The following is a 16598-nucleotide window of genomic DNA, read 5'->3' on the forward strand; positions in this document are numbered from 1 at the left end:
CATCTTCATACATACATACTATACATATATGCTTTTGTATCATTTTGATTACATTGTTGTAAAAAGCAGGAACAAGAGAAAATTCAATAATAAAAGGAAAAAAAGTAAAGAGAAATGAGATGTTACAGTCGGCAAAGAATAACGGCGCCAACCACCACTAAAAGGCGATTCGAGCGGCGCGTGGCAAAAGGACGATTTCGCTACCCAAAAGAAAACTGTAAATAAGGACTCTTAACCCAATAAACGATTAACGGAATTTACAAATCATAATACTAACTTCAGTTTTCAGCGTCATGCATTATTTGAAAATTTCCGTTTTCTAAAATACTACTTGCAACAATATCACGAATTGCGAAAGAAGGACTTAGTGGACCATCTGCTTGTTACCTGTAAGTTATCCGCTCTCAGATTGATTTTCACCACAAACATAGGGTTTGAAAACAAATAAGAAATTCCATTATGAACCGTTATGCTTGTAATAGAATTTCAAATTTGAAAAGCAATGAGACCCTCCTTAAAAGCCGTTATATTTAAGTACTTCATCAGCGCCTAGCTGTGCGGTCTGTCAAATTACTCCTCAACTTGAGATGGTACTAACGTGCTTATTGGGATGGTTGTTGTAATGCTGGACGCATTGTGCGAATTTGGTTGAGACTCAGTGAGCCATTACTACATATAAACTCACTACAGCCATTAATATTAAGTCGGGTTATGCCAGAAGTCAATGACATTTCTCCAAAGAGTGCTGCGTACTGGCCCGCTGTTATCCAAAAATGCACACACACCACTGTAGATGCATGAATGTGACTTATTTGAGGAAGAAAAGTTAAGTTGGTACAGAGTAACAGTTTTTCCATCTAACGGTTGTTTGTAACAACTAAAATTAGTCAAAGTAGATATTTGTATATTAGGGTGTTTTTTTTTTTTTTTTTTTTTTTTTGTTGTTTTTTGAACTATTCATTTTATTCTATCCCATTATACAATTTCCTTGGAAATACCTTAAAAAACATTCCCTGAAAATTTTAGCCCTTAATGTGAACATTAAGGACTGGACCAAGGCATGTAAAAATTTGCATTGAAAACGCAGGACAATTGTGATTTTTTATCTTTAAATTTCTATAGCTCAGACGCATTTTATGGCATGCCTTTGACTTTGAGACACATATTCCTCAGAATGGAACCCTCTACAAAAGTGCCCATTGCGACAAAGTCGAAACTCACGCCGTCGAGGTTGTGCGGGGCTCTAAACCTGACTTTTGCACGAAATTCGCATTTTTTTGTATAATCTCGTAAATTACAAGAGATATAGAAAAAATGTACATGACAAACTTGTAGGAAATTTTATTTGCTACAAAAAAGATCCGAGTTCAAAACCACTGTCATTAATACTTCTCGAGATATTCGCCTTTTCAAGTAAGGCTTTATAGAATTTTCATAGATGGTATGTAATAAAAAATCGGTGTCGGTTCATAATTCCGGCCTTTTCGTACAAATAGTATCACGCAAATGACGCATAACACTTAAATAGCATTCCTTGTTGACAGTTTGCTAGGTCGGTAGGAATTCGTAGTGCGCAACACCACGATAATCGAAGAAAACTGTGAACATAACCTTGATTGTTTGCCTGCTGTGACGTGATTTTTTTTGGCTTCGTATCACCCCTGCACCATATTCGTACGATAGATCATCTATTTCGGGATCGTAACCATAGATCCAAAATTCATCACCATAATGTCTCATGACATACTGGCAGTCGGACAGCATTGTTCCACAGACGTTAACGCGACGCCGTTTCAACAAAAACGATATTCCAACGAAGCCAGTAAGATCTGTGACTGTCAATCGGCCGTTATACGGGGTCTCATTGCATAATGGGGTTAGATTTTTCGGAGATTTAACACAGTTTGAATTGATCGGCCGGACATCACCATCGCTTGTGTTGGTCTGGCAAAAAGCATAATAGTTATCATCAACATTAACAGTTTGAGGAATGCTTTGCAGAACCCTGCGTAGTGGCAAGATGCAGGTGCTATAATCGTTGGTCCTCAATTTAAAGTTGCTTTGAATTACTATAAAGCCTCGATTAGTATTAAATAAAAAGAATCTTTCTCATTTTAAAATTTTTTCAGAGGATAAGCATCCATATAGATAATATATATATATATTTATAACATATATAGTGGATAGAAATTGTTAGATTTTTATTTATATAAATTATATGCACAGATTTTAGAACATAAAGTAACTACCTTAAGATTTCGCATACATCTAAGAAATGTAATTTAAGAATTTTTCACCTCCATCGCTGAATATTTATATAAAAAAGCGAGAGTGTTAACCCATTTTTTTAGTTTTAAAAAGTGAAAAATCTACAAATTACGGTAAAATACTGGAATGCAATATATGCAAATTATTTCTCAATCATTACATAAAGTTTTGAAAATCGTTATAATTATTTCAAAAAACTAAACCAGCAAGAGTAAAGAAATTCAGTTCACTTTCCATCTCAAGACAATTACTTTACGCACTTGCTTTTGTACCCATTAACACAAGCAGCACTAAAAGTACAAAACTTTTCTTATTTTACGTTGGCCTACGTTTGGACGGCACCACCACATGACGAACTATAATATTTGGTTTCTTGCGCACCTCCTTAATAAAGGCTTTTTGCTGCCCTTCTTTATTACTACCGTCATTAGTGACATCTAAGCCAATACTGACATTCGCACTTATTTCGTGTACAGTTGGACCCGCTGCACTGAACTGCACATTCTTCTCGCAATTATCTTCAGTGATTAAAGCATGACTTTGCTTTGATAGAATGGAAGGACCCGGTTGAGCATCAAGTCCAGGGGGTTCCCTTTTGAAGTTCTTTGTTAGTGCCATCTGCAATTCGTTTGCTAAAGAATTGCTCTGCATATTGCTCTCGCGCAAATATTTATCAGAACTAAGCTCTGACTTCAATGGAATAGTAGTTGAACGCGGCTGTGTTTGTGGTGTACCAACGTTTTCTTTAAACTCAACTTTTGATTTGAATGATACCGGTGTGCTGTCGCCACTTTCACCATCAACTTCTTGTTTCACTGAAATATTTTCAGGAGGTGTGTTACATATTGCTGATGAATTCTCATTTTTAATGGAACGTAATGGTGTGCTAGGTATTTGTGGTTTCCTTTCCGTGGGTGTGACAGGTGATGCGTGCACAATACGGGGTCGTGCAGTCTCCTGCTCTTTCTGGGTTATATTAAACTCTATTGCACGTATAGCTTTGAACTCAATGCGGTGTTCAGTCAAAAGATCCTCTCTGTCGAGCAGTACACAACGCGTTTTTAATGCTTCGAAGCGCCATCTGAAGATAACAAAAAAAAAAATAAATATTACTTTCGCATTATGGAGTGAAATAGCTGTATTAAAATACCTTATCATCTCCTGTTGAACGTTGCGTAGCTGCTCTTCCAAACTGGCTTTTTTTATTCGCACACCATGAAGTTGTTTCTTGAGTTCATCAGTTTCTTGCCTAAATGAATGGGCGGGAGTAAATATATTTGTGTGAAACACACATAATCCTTAACTGTAGCGTAAAGTTAGTTCGTATATATTCTAAGCACAAAAAACACCCTATATTTACAGACGATTATTTTTTTCCAAATAAATGATGAAGGTGACGAAATTTAATATGAAAATGAACTATCTAATTAAATGCTATGCCCATTTGCACTATACAAAACGCACGACTATAACGAAACTTTTTCCACATTTCACTTGTGAAATGTGTTACACAATTTACAACTTCTACGGGTAATGCGTACTTGCAGAAATTCAGCATCGAATCAAGCCACGCAACACCCTTATCGTTGGCCAAGTCGCGTAGTCGACTCTGAGACACATTTAATTGCTTCTCTAAGCCTTCCACTTGACCGAGTAGTTGGCGTATGCGCTCATTTAGTTTGTCTGCAAAGGATGATGTTCAATTATGTCTGATTTTATAATGTGTATAATATTTCAATAACTCATATTAAGTACCTTGATATGTACGGTCGGCTGAGCAAAATATTGAACTACACTCCTTAAGTTCTGTATGCATTGCAATATTTTCTCGCTTTAATCGTCTTATTTCAGACTGACTGTCATGACAGATTTTCTTCATATCAATATAGCTTTTCTTTTGGGCAGCCAGCAGTTTTTTCATTGCTTGTCGTTGGTCGTCCACTTCAGCGAAGAGCGAGTTGCCTTTGCGATCTGTAAGCAGTTTTCAAATAATCAAAATTCATCATTAAAACAATAATTAATAGTAAATAATTATAAAAGTACTTACCAACACTCTCTGGCTTTGTTTCTAACATCGCCAATCTCGCATTTGCATCGGCTAAATGTTCTTGGGTACTCTCAAGCAAAACTGTCTTTTCATCTAAATCTTCACGCTTCGAACGTAAATTCTCCTCCAAACAAGTTACTTGATCACGTAAAACTTCTATATTACTCTATAAGAAATATGTACACAAAATAAAACTTTAATTTATAATTATTAAAGGGATGGTGATAGGTTTTACCTCTCTTTCCGCTAACGCCATTGTTTGCCGCACCATACTTTCCTGAAACTCTTCCAATTTTTTCATTAAAGAAAAATTTTCACCTTCCAGCGATGCTATACGTTGGGTGAGCTCTTCTGTTCCAGCATCTACTATCGACGCCGTACTTAGCCTTTTTGCTGATTTTACCGTTTCTAACTGTTTACGCATTTCGGCATTTTCTGCACTCAACGCCACGTAGTCTTGCTGCAATGTGCTGTAGTCTGTAGATAAAGTATGATGTTGTCTACGCAAATCTTCCAGCTCCGTTTCTACTTTAGTTTTTCCTTTACTCTCCTTTTCAATCGAGGCAAGCGTTCGCATAAGCTCCTCGATCTCCTGCGAAAGGTAATTTTCGGCAGCATAAGCTGTCTCCAGATTGCGCTTCATCTCATGGATACGCTGTGTGTCGGCCTCCGCATCATCGCGCATTTGGCGATAACGTTCAAACAGTTTTCCATAGTGATCCTGAAGATCTTCAAGTGGCAGCGACATGTATTCGATTTGAAAATCGTCTTCCATAACAAGCGTTTCAATTGAAGAACTTTTTTCTTTTAAATTATATGTCACTTTAGTGCTTCAGTGCTGCCTAATTAGAACAAATGACGCCAAAACTCTTTTTCGACGCGATAATTTACGCGCTAGATGGCGCTGTAATTGATTGTGTACTTGTGCGCACTTACAATTTCCTTGACAGTTTCCTTATTTCAAATCTTATTTATGTGCAACATTTATTTATTTTTGCACTTTTCATATTAGAAACGTATTTTTGTAAGTATTTTCACTTTATTTTTCACCAACCTATGAATATAATTAAATTTTGTTTACATCGGTTACGATGTCAACTTGCTGATAGATTCATGACTAAACGGACTATGCCACTCGGGTGCGTTTTTATATTTTTCAGCGACAAATCGGCACTTCGCTAGCCTTACCTGAGTATGCTACGGTTTTTCGTGTGCGGGAATTTACCTAAGCGATTTTCATAGAGTTAATAAATATGTTGCGCATGTGATACTTAGCCGTGAAATTATATGAATTATTAGTTCGTATATTCCGCATATGAGCAAATTAGAGAGAGTGGAAAATTCAGTTAATAAACAACATATGCTTTGACAGATGAGAAGTTCACTTAAGGTTTTAATATGTAAATATTATGAGATTTTAATGTATTATTATTCGTTTAAAATTATTTACATTTTCCTCCATCTCTGCTCCGTTTGCCTCCTTAGAACATCAAGAGGCTCCGTTTGCCTTCGAAAGACATTTTTTACGACAAGCATAGTCTATTTTAAGAAAAAAATTTACTTGCGCTGATGCCGACGACCTTGCGGTAGCTGATTGGAAACTAAAATTGCGGATAATTTCTGACCAAGTGAGTTTGAATTTTTTCCATTTTGCGAAATTTGTTTTGAAGCTTTGGAGAAGTTTAAATGAATTTGTTTAAGAATATTGTTTATATTTTTTACAAAAGATTTTTGAATTGAGTAATATCAAATCAAAAAGTACATTTTCACGCATAATCGAACTTAATATAAGCAAACTTGATATGGTCTTTTAAGAGAAAAAAAATATGTTATGAAGGATCGTATTGAAAATATTAATAACAATATTTTTCGAAATTTTTTGTGACCACCCCAGGGCTATGGTAGAACTTCCAAACATGTAAAAAATTGGTTTATGCTTTCAGCTAGGTTACGGTATACGGTTTTTTCGAAAATTGTATGTCATAAATGTAGATCACCGTGTGTGTGCTACAGCCTTTTCACTACGCTAATGAAATTAAGAAATTAATATACTCCTTTCATTAACGTGAAGGGTTTATTTATTTATTATCTTAATTTATTATTATTTTAATTTATTTTATTCAAAATAGTCACCTTCTGCTTCAATACAGCTCTTTGCTTTTGGTATGGCCGCCAGTATGCCGGTGCAAACCTTTTGAATGGCTTCTACGTCTGCATAACGCTTTTCTTAAATAGGAAAATGCATTTTTTCGAAAAGTTAGAAGTCGCACGGTACCATATTAAGTGAATACCAGGACTAGTAATATTAAGTGAATACCAGGACTAGTAACTAATGGTTGAAATGTGATTTTTGGTCAAATAATCGGTCGCAATAATGTCCTTCGAATGTTGGATTCTGAGCAATATTTGGTCGTCAGTCAATTTGTGCGAAACAAACCGTGTACACGCCTTTCGTAAGGCCAAATGTTCATTTCCAATTCCAATGAAATGCCATGAAATTTTCGCAGGACAACCGATAAAGCTACCAGCGCGACCAGTGGCGCTAGATTCAAAAAGTCCTACTTACTTTGGAACGCACCTTGTATACTCACTTTCACACATTCATTTTATAGGCCCTAAACGGAATGGCCACAGATCCAGATTTTCGCAAGAAAATGTGTATATATTTCGAAGATTAAAAATTTAGGTCGTACCCGAACTTTACGCTTCCCTACTTGTTCTAACTAATTTTAAGTTTATTAAATAGTGAGAAATTGCTTGACACGCTTTGGAAATATTTCGCACGCAGATGTTGAGCAAATGTTGGAGGATTATCGAAATAAAATTCCAAAATTGACGTTGACATATGCAACAAAGTACTTGAACAGAAACAAATGTATGTTTTTGTGTTTCAAGCAGAACAAATCAATTATTATCCCTACTAATAAAGCAAACCAGTTGAGTGCCTCAGAGATATACATATGTATGTGTATACGCTTCAGTTTAGCACAGTGCGCTTGTGTCGAGTCTTTGTGAATTTCCATTGTAAAAATTCTTGAAAAACCAATAGACAATTGAAAATATGCACATTCTTGTTTTGTGCTTCGAAAATGCTAATTGCCCTCGTGGCGACACTCCGCACCACCACAGGTAAATACTCTAAAAAGCGGTTACATTTATTTATTAATTTTGACCGGCTTTGAATGGGGTCTGCTTGTCAATCTGCAAAATAAACTCATTTTCACGCTAAACACTTGCGGCTACACTTATGCAAATACTTCAACCTTCTACCACGCGTCAGCTAACTACCTGCTCTCTTGCGCACTTTATTTGCAGCCTTGAGGCCTGTCGTTACTGTATTATATGTATATGCATGTGTGTATGTAGCTCTGAAGGGAATCTGTTAAATAATGCTAAAACGCAGTAAACATGAGCTACTTAATACCTTCCCTCTTTTCATACCTCAGCTCAGACACATTAACTCGACGGATTTGCATATTTCCGGGATGCCAGGGAAATTTGCATGATTACGTGTTTCATAAAATGTGGGCGTTTAAAATTGTTAGTCAATCGAATGAGTTGCAACAGTGGATGTCTGATCCAAAGAGTGCAGGGAGTTTAATACAAACCGGAAGTTTATACAAAAAATAGTTCAATATCACTTTCAAAACAAAATAGAATTTGAAGTGTCACTCACTATTACTATTATATGATGCAAAGTACTTGGCGATTTGGATATATTTTTATACCGGGTTTGGGTAACGTTATTCAAAAAATAAGACCCTTCTAAGCTATTAAACCCCCCAAAAACAAGTTCCATGCAATGACCTGATTGGTCAGTTCGCACTCGTATGTCAGTTACAGAAGTTCGAATTGAAGGATTTCTTCGGAGATTAAACCGTAGCCATGGACAATAATCCAGGCAAATTTCCCGAAGATATCTAGTCAAGGACTGGATTTTCATCATTCAATTTGTATGAAAGCTGTATGCTAAACGTGCCATAAATAGATCTATTGACCCTCTCTTGCTATCACAATACATACTTCATTTAACCCTCTCAAATCGAAGAGGCTTACTAAAGCTCCTATAATTAATTGCGCGCCGTCTGACTTCTTCTTCTTGCGACTGTACTTCAGAAATATATGCTTTGGTGTCCATGCTGGTTAAATAGGTGACACAGATCCGGGGAAAAGTATCCTAATCTGTGCAGCTGAAACCGCAGCCGGTAGTGATCTGTATAAAATCCCTCAAGCTGCCTTAACTTGCATCTGGAAAGGGCGCTTAGTTTCATAAATCTTCTATATCGAACAAACACATCCTCGCCTGTCAAAGCATAGACACTTGTTGCCAGTGACATTTTTTCTGGCCTTCTCGTTCATCCATAGCTTCTCTCTTAAATTGTTTGGGCCCTTAGCGAAGAACGACACCGGTCCTATCGGACTGTTTGCCGCAGCCTCTTTCGCCAGAAGATCGGATTACTAATTTCTTTTGATACCTCTATGCCCAAGGGTCCATGCTAGTGGGATAGTGCTTTCAGTGGCAGCTCTGTTAAGCATTTTTATGTATTCCAGTACCAATGTTGTTCGATTGCAATTGACGAGACAGCTTCAAGTGCCGCTTTGCTGTCACTGAAGATAACCATTCGTTCTGGAATATAGTGTTTTCTAGAATAAGATCCACACATTTGCTTACAGCACAAACTCCAGTTTGAAAACTGCTTGGAAACCTGCTCATGTGCACTGACAATTTGGTACATGGTCCCACTATGCCAGCCCCAATTCCACCTGTCGTTTTCGTGTCGTTCGTTTACCATTGAATTGTAATCCTATAAAGGTTCTCCTCAACGATGGAGTTCTCCCTTCATTTTGCTTCCCAGGGAGACTTTGAATCATACATACATATGTACATATCAGCCTGTTTGAGTTGAGTTGTTTTTATACAAAGTCCAACTCAAAAATTGAGGGAACTTTCGTTTTTTGAAAAAACTTTGGTTGCACCGAAGCTAATATGGCTTTCACAAGTGGATTTCTTTTAGAAACCATATGTTCAGTTTGTATGGCAGCTATGTGTTATAGTTAACCGATCTAAACAATTTCTTTTGATAAAAGTTCGTGAAGATATATCGTTAAATGAGGAAGTTTCCCATGCAAAAATTTGGTTGCGATCGTTCAGTTTGTATGGCAGCTATATGTTATAGTGGTCCGATATCGACAATTCCGACAAATGAGCAGCTTCTTGAAGAGAAAATGACGTTTGCAAAATTTCAAAACGATATCCTAAAAACTGAGGGACTACTTCATTTATACAGACAGACAGACAGATGGACATGGCTAAATCGTCTCACTCAATATACTGATCATTTATATAATATTTTAGGGTCTCCGAAGCTTCCTTCTGGGTGTTGCAAACTTCGTGCCAAACTTAATATACCCTGTTCAGGATATAAAATTATTTATTTATTGGTCTACATTAAGGTTGTCTCCCTCAAAGAGTCTACAATCGATATTTTGCACTTCTACCAGCGCTTTTTCCTATCGTGAAAACAGTTCTCAAGCGACGTGAATTATTTTTCCAGAAACCCGGTCTTTTTTCGGAATGCTTCACGGAATTTATGTTGTACCATGTTTAAAGTCGTAAAGCACAGTAATCGTAACCTTCACGTTTGAACGCACTTATCGAGCCTTTTCCAGTCTTGGCGAGCCAGACTGCTTCCACTGAAACGATTGACTTTTATATTGGTTCAATGTCACATCCGTATACCCATTTTTGATCACCTCCAGTAATTCCGTATCGCCATTGACTGCATTTAGTAACTACTAAACATCCTCCATTCGCCGCTGTTTTTATTAAAAAATTCAGCAATTTTGGAACAAATTTCGTTGCCACACATTTCATATCGATAACATGCGAACAAATTTCTTGGCATGAACGAAAAGAGGAAATAATACTATTTTTCATAGGAATTGCCATCCTAGGAGAAGTGGTTGCTTATATAACTAATTGACTACATGCCACAGGCAAAACTAACAACAGAGCCGAATTTTTGAAGGCAAGCACAAGATCTTCAAATTCAACATTACTCCTTTCTTGTTCTCAGAAAAAAGCCATTCCATAAGGCCGCAATATACTGATCTTAGAACGACTCCTTTCTGATTGTAGACTAAAAAAATAATGTTCAGGTATTTTATAATGTTATGTGGCGGGTCTAGAGAGATCATTTACATATATCGACTATCACTAGTCATCCCGTTTCTTTCTACCTCCACTTCTAACCAGAGTCTAGTTCTTCACTATCTCGCAGATATTTAAATAAAAAATTCAGCATTCAGCTGCAAATCTTTACCGGCCATAAGTTCAAAAATTCGAAGACCTTTTTATAAACTCCATTCTGGCTAACACACCAAATCACTACAGATCTCTTCCTCCGCTACAGTAGAACTAACAAAAACGTGAGAAACTTACCAAAGTGAAATTTGCAAAAAAAAGGGCCGTACACTTAAGAAGAAGACAATCAATGTCCTTCCACATGCCTACGCTAGCGATTATAAACACATTTGTGTCCTTTTCCACTTCTTATGCGAGAGTATAATGAACGGCGTTGGCCAAAGTTTCCACCACATACACATAAGCTTTTGTTAATTAAATTTGATCATTAGGGATTTGGAAAGTGTGGTGGATGATGAAGTGTTCATATAGTACGAAAACCCAAAAGTACGAAGGTACGACAGAAAGCAAATAAAGTTGGGCTATATTTTGGAGCGGCGGGCAGATTCTCATACACGTCAACTTCATTTCGGCAACAGATCTATGTACATATGGATGTATCTACGGTTTTGAGTTTGTTAGAATTAGAGAAGAAAGTCTTAAATAAATGTTGTTGAATGGCAGCTTAGAGACCTGATCTGAACAATAAAATGAACAGCTTCGGATCGAACACTAAATTGGGGAGCTAGGTCGCGTATATACAAACGGACGTGGCTAATGCGTCTCTACTTGGCATGATGATTATTTATTTCTTTTTGGGTGTTACTATCCCCTCTTGAGGATGCAATTAAAAATGGGTCAAAAGCCCGTTTTATGTCAAGCAACATTATTAGTTCCTGAACTCTCTCCTTTCATATTTTTGAACCCTCGTTTTTACATCGATACTTAACAGTTTATGGTTATGCGTTGCACTCATTTTGGTTTGCCAAATCCCACACACCCTAACGTTTGGAATATGCATACTTAAGAAGGACAGCACGTCCGTACACAACTTGGCAGGAAGTAGTTGTTAAAGACGGACAACAACTTGTGAATATGGCTGAGATGTACATAGATACATACAACCATATGAAGACACACTACACACACATACATAGTACACATGTGGCGATTCGCAGACTTGCCAAGACTACTTGTTTTCATATGTCATTAGATTCGCAACAGTTGACAAACAGTTTAACGCTTCAGCACGTTTTCAATTCAATCTGGTGACACTTGGGTGGGATGGGGTGAGGTTGCTGCGACAGTTTGGAATAGTTGATGAGACTGTCAGTCCGTCAGCGACATAGGTAAAAGACGGAATAGCGTAACGGACATAAGAAAAGCCCTAAAGCGTGACAGCATCCCTCACACAAGGAAGAAAGGAAAGCCAATAAACAAGTAGTAATGAGCGCCATGTCTACATACAAGTATATTTGTAAGTATCTATATGTGACTTGCGTGCATAACCTAGATTTCTTTGTTGGTTACGGCACAATAAGGCGAACATTTATGAATTCAAGTTTTTAAATCGCGATAAATCAAATGCGCCATCCCTCATGCTCGCACAGTCAAAGGGTTATCGCTGTGATAACCGCATACAAATCTGTGTGGCGAGATCTTGAAGAAAGTAAATTTATAAGTTATGGCTAAAAACAATAAGCATCGCTTAAAAGTACATAAATCATAAATTAAACAAACAATTCAAAGTCGCGCCAAACTTCGGAATACGAGCAAACACAAGTGCGATGACGATTCTAACTGCATGGAAAAAGGAAATATTAATATTTTTTCTGCAATGCAAAAGGAAGACTCCCCTAACTTGATGGCATACGAAAGTCAAGTTAAAAGAAATAATAATCATGAACAACTGTTAGTTGGCTGGTAAAATGACAAATGTAATCACGGTCGTAGCTATTGACCCCAGTAACGCCCGAAATGGAGAAAGAGATGTACGAACCGTGAAGAAAGCATAAAGTTACTAAATAACAAGAGGTGATTCATATCTGAAATTATTTTTATATTCTTGCAACATGTTGCTACAGTGTGTAATAGTTTTGTTCACCTAACGGTGGTTCGTACCAGTTTTAGGTGACTCGTGATAGATATAAGGTCATATAATTATTTGTCAAAAAAGTCTTGCGGTATTTTTATTGAATTTTCAATTGTTCATAAAATTTTTTTTGATGACTCATTCCCAGCTCTTGACCGATGGTACGGCTGCTACTATGCCGGTCTCTTTCGACCAATTCAGCGATTTTATCGCAATTTTCGACGACAGGCCTTCCGGAGGGTGGCGCATCTTCGACCACCTCTACACCAGAACGAAAACGTTGAACTATCGTTGTGTGGTGGAAATGGAAACTGTATTGGGTCCATAAACTGCACAAATTTTATTGGCGGCTTGAGATGCATTTTTGCCTTTATCGTAGTAGTATTGTAAAATATGCCGCATTTTCTCTTTATTTTGTTCCATATTTGCGACGCTATAACTCACGAACGACTTAAAAGAAACGACAATCAAACACGTGTTAGCGCGTGAAATGAGCTTTCCAAGAAGGTATAGCATGACCCGATGCGACGAATAAAACTAGAACTACGCGCTCTCAGCGCCAACTAGCGAAAATACCGCAAGACTTTTTTGACAACCTGATATGTATATATACATATAAATGATCACAAAATTAGATACATAAACTTCGCGAATATTGTGCCCAACTGGCAAATACTTTAGGTTAGGCCATCAGGTTAAGGTTAAAGTGCCTAGATATATCATTTTACGCTTCCTCCATACAGCTTTGGAAAATTGCATTCGACTAGATATGGTATTTAGCCACAAAATATGTAAGCTTATTGCTCAGCCCTGTCAGAACATTTTCAGTTGCGCCGAGATAGGCTTTGCCATGAACAATATGCCGAGCGTTCTAGCGCAAGAGGACAACGGCCTACCGACTGGTTTCCAATTTGATGAAATCCCTCTGGTAAGCTCGTCAAATTTGCTTCCAGCGATTGCCGCGACCGGGCAGCTGAGCTAGTGTAGTTTTTCTGAGTGTTTTTCACCAGATAACAACTCCATAAAATAACTAACACTATAACTATCTTAAGTACGTTGTCATAGAGCCAAATGATCACTATTTGGGAGTGGCTCCAGCTATTCTCAATGACAACTTTAGCGCGTTATAAGGTTACTAATATAACTCACCGATGGACTTCTCACCCTTGAGTATCAACGCTTGCCAATATGGTTCTGTCAAGCTTTATTATCCTAAAATCACAACTTGGGAGAGATGGTTTGCAGTATTTTTCGTCTATTTCTTAAACGATTTTCCAGGGAAATAGTGCTATTAAGGGATCATATGGTATACGAGTATAAACATCGGTATCGAAGTTACCAGCTCATAAATTCCAGTAGAACGAACGAATTTCATATTTATTAAATACTCTAATTCGGAAAAAAAAATATTTGAGACACTTCGAATTTGCAATATTTCTTTTAATTTGGAATATTTACATATGTATGTTTTTACATCTTTCTTAAATACTCTAAGTTTTACGAGCTACTACTCTGAAATAAGAAAGGAGCTATAGTTCTGCACTAAAAACTGTGCTGTGTTAAAAACTTTGTGCAATCTGGTGCGAAACATGGTAAATCATGGTAGCTCTTTGATTACCTTCTGCTTTAATTTTCTCAATCTGTCTCTTCCTGACAACTGGCAACCTTTGGTTTTTCGATATCAATTTTTTGTCAGTCTTCTACCCTTGCATCCCTTGACTCGACTCTCGAAACCCTCTCTGTACTACCGCTCTCAATATTAGTTAATTATTTGTTCTGAGGTGCTGTAGAGTTCTATCGGGGATGCTGTCATTTTGTGCGGCATCTGTCTCTTATACACATCTAGATGTGTATAAGAGACAGGTCTTCTACCCTTGCATCCCTTGACTCGACTCTCGAAACCCTCTCTGTACTACCGCTCTCAATATTAGTTAATTATTTGTTCTGAGGTGCTGTAGAGTTCTATCGGGGATGCTGTCATTTTGTGCGGCATTTTGATGTCAAAAGCGTCAGTTAGAAGCCTTAGATTAGAATAATAGTACTGATTTTTTACCGCCGCGACTGTAGAATTCATTCCTAGCTAATGAACGAACGACTGGTCAGTTGTCTCCGAGCTCTTGAAAAGGCCTATGAAAGGCAAGCATTTTGAAACGACAGAAGGGATCCACAGCATGCATTTCGGCTCTCAAGGCTATTCCTAAGAATGCCTTCCGTGACGACTTCAAGGCTTTTGGAAATTGCGCTGGCGGCGCCTCATCGACGCGGAAGGAGCCTATTTTGAAAGAATTGTAACGATTGGTTCAATAAATTTTTTTTTAAATTTCGACTCAGTCCCATTTCTTTTCGGACAAACCCTGTAGTAGTTTTATAACAGCACAACCTACTGCAGGGCATAAATGAGTATTTTCTCCGTAGTTAAGAACAGAAATGAGGGTGAAGTTTGCCCAAAAGATGTCAATGTGTTTAATAACAATGCTTTTGTTGTCACTGTCTTTTGGTCATAAAGACAAATGTAAAATATGGATTTGAGTACTTTGTAAATGAGGGTTAAGTGACTCTAGCACTAAAGTACAACTCGGAAATCAAGCGTACTATGGACATAATCCACTTGTTTGTGCGGATATGAAATATGTACATACGTGTGTTGTTTGTTTGTGCATTCAATATTAAGTTTATTATACTTTTGTACAAGTTTTGGCAGGACAAAAGGCTAATGGCCTAATTCTAGAAATCGGCATTGAGAGTGAGTGTTGTTATTGTGGTAAAATATAAATTCATAAGTTAAGAAGAGAATAATTTCAATAAGTTATTGAGTGTTGCTTATGAGCAAAACAATAAGATTTGCATTCGAGCAGAGGGAGTTGACACTACAATGCTTCAATGAAATGGCTAAGAAATAATGGGTGTTTTTTTTTTAAACGTGTGGCTTTCAATAAAGCATTACTTTTGGACTTACTTTGGAACATTGTTTGTAAATCGTCTTATTTCATTACCATAATAATAGTTCGCTTTGGCCGAGTGTTCGCAAGCTGCATCTAATATTCGGTCGACACAATCGCCCACCCAAATTTGAGCAACCATGGTGCTGTGGAGCAAATTATCGAAGAAGATCCGAAGAGTCCCTTCTTCATAGCTCATAAACTATTTTGTAGATTTAGCCGAAGGATCTTTTTAAAGTCTAACTCGTTCAAAAATCGAAGCCAAACGACTAACAGGCGCGTCGCAAATTTGGTAAATGGGCACGTAACGGGATGACCACCGCTCCTGATTTTCAGAAAACAATTTTATTCAAAAAAAAAAAAATAATAACGTTAACTTTTGGTTGTATAGGTATGATAATAAAAAATTGTTGCATTTATATTGATGCTATTTGATGTGCTCTAGTGGCAGCAGGAAAAAGGAATTGTTGGTTCATATTTCTTCAAAAATGAAGGTTTATTTTACGAATTGGAGGTTTATGATGTAGACGACTTTTGGATCCAACAAGACGTTGCTATACGCCATGCAGACAACGTAAAAATCAATTTATTGAAGAAAACTTTTGGTGAGACAGACATAACTTGCAAGATCATGCAATTTGTCGCCGCTGGACTATTTTTTGTATGGTTATGGGAAGTCTCTTGTCTTCGTAAATAAGCCCAAGAGGATTGACACCTTGGTAGAGAATACGGTCCAAGTGCTGCAAAAAGTGAAAATTGGGCAACTCGGCTAGAATTTTTTCTCGCTCAAAATAGTTTTAAAAACATAATGGAAAATCCTTATCCGTATAATAATTAAATTATATACATACGTTCAATTTAGATAGCAGCAATATGCTACAGAAATCCGATATGAAAAAATTCTTCGGTTATTATAGCGTTGGCTTGGGTAATAATATCTCTCAAGTTTCTTGAAGATACCTAATGAAATGAAAAGGTATTCCAAACGAACAGCCAGACGAACATATGTAGCTAAATCGACCCAAAAATTTTTTTCAATTGCTCAAAAAAGACGTCACGTCACTCTTC

General features: G+C 37.2%; 1 protein-coding gene and 1 long non-coding RNA gene across 2 annotated transcripts; one reads left to right on the top strand and one right to left on the bottom strand.

Moving 5' to 3' along the window:
- Positions 1–2175: 2175 nt before the first annotated feature.
- Positions 2176–5090, bottom strand: LOC108978282 (protein Spindly). Its single transcript, XM_018948472.1, has 6 exons — positions 4551–5090; positions 4316–4481; positions 4024–4239; positions 3810–3951; positions 3419–3517; positions 2176–3349 (listed from the first exon to the last, which is right to left on the bottom strand). The coding sequence occupies exons 1-6, from the start codon at positions 5088–5090 to the stop codon at positions 2584–2586; spliced, it is 1929 nt and encodes a 642-aa protein (XP_018804017.1). The 3' UTR covers positions 2176–2583.
- Positions 5091–5286: 196 nt separating this feature from the next.
- Positions 5287–6010, top strand: LOC108965061. The gene is made up of 3 exons (XR_001993078.1): positions 5287–5339; positions 5476–5715; positions 5801–6010. It is a non-coding gene; the product is annotated as an uncharacterized LOC108965061 (long non-coding RNA).
- The last annotated feature ends 10588 nt before the right edge of the window (positions 6011–16598 follow it).

Source organism: Bactrocera latifrons, unplaced genomic scaffold (assembly GCF_001853355.1).
Source record: "Bactrocera latifrons isolate USDA-ARS-PBARC rearing strain unplaced genomic scaffold, ASM185335v1 scaffold_1, whole genome shotgun sequence".
Classification (NCBI taxonomy): domain Eukaryota; kingdom Metazoa; phylum Arthropoda; class Insecta; order Diptera; family Tephritidae; genus Bactrocera; species Bactrocera latifrons.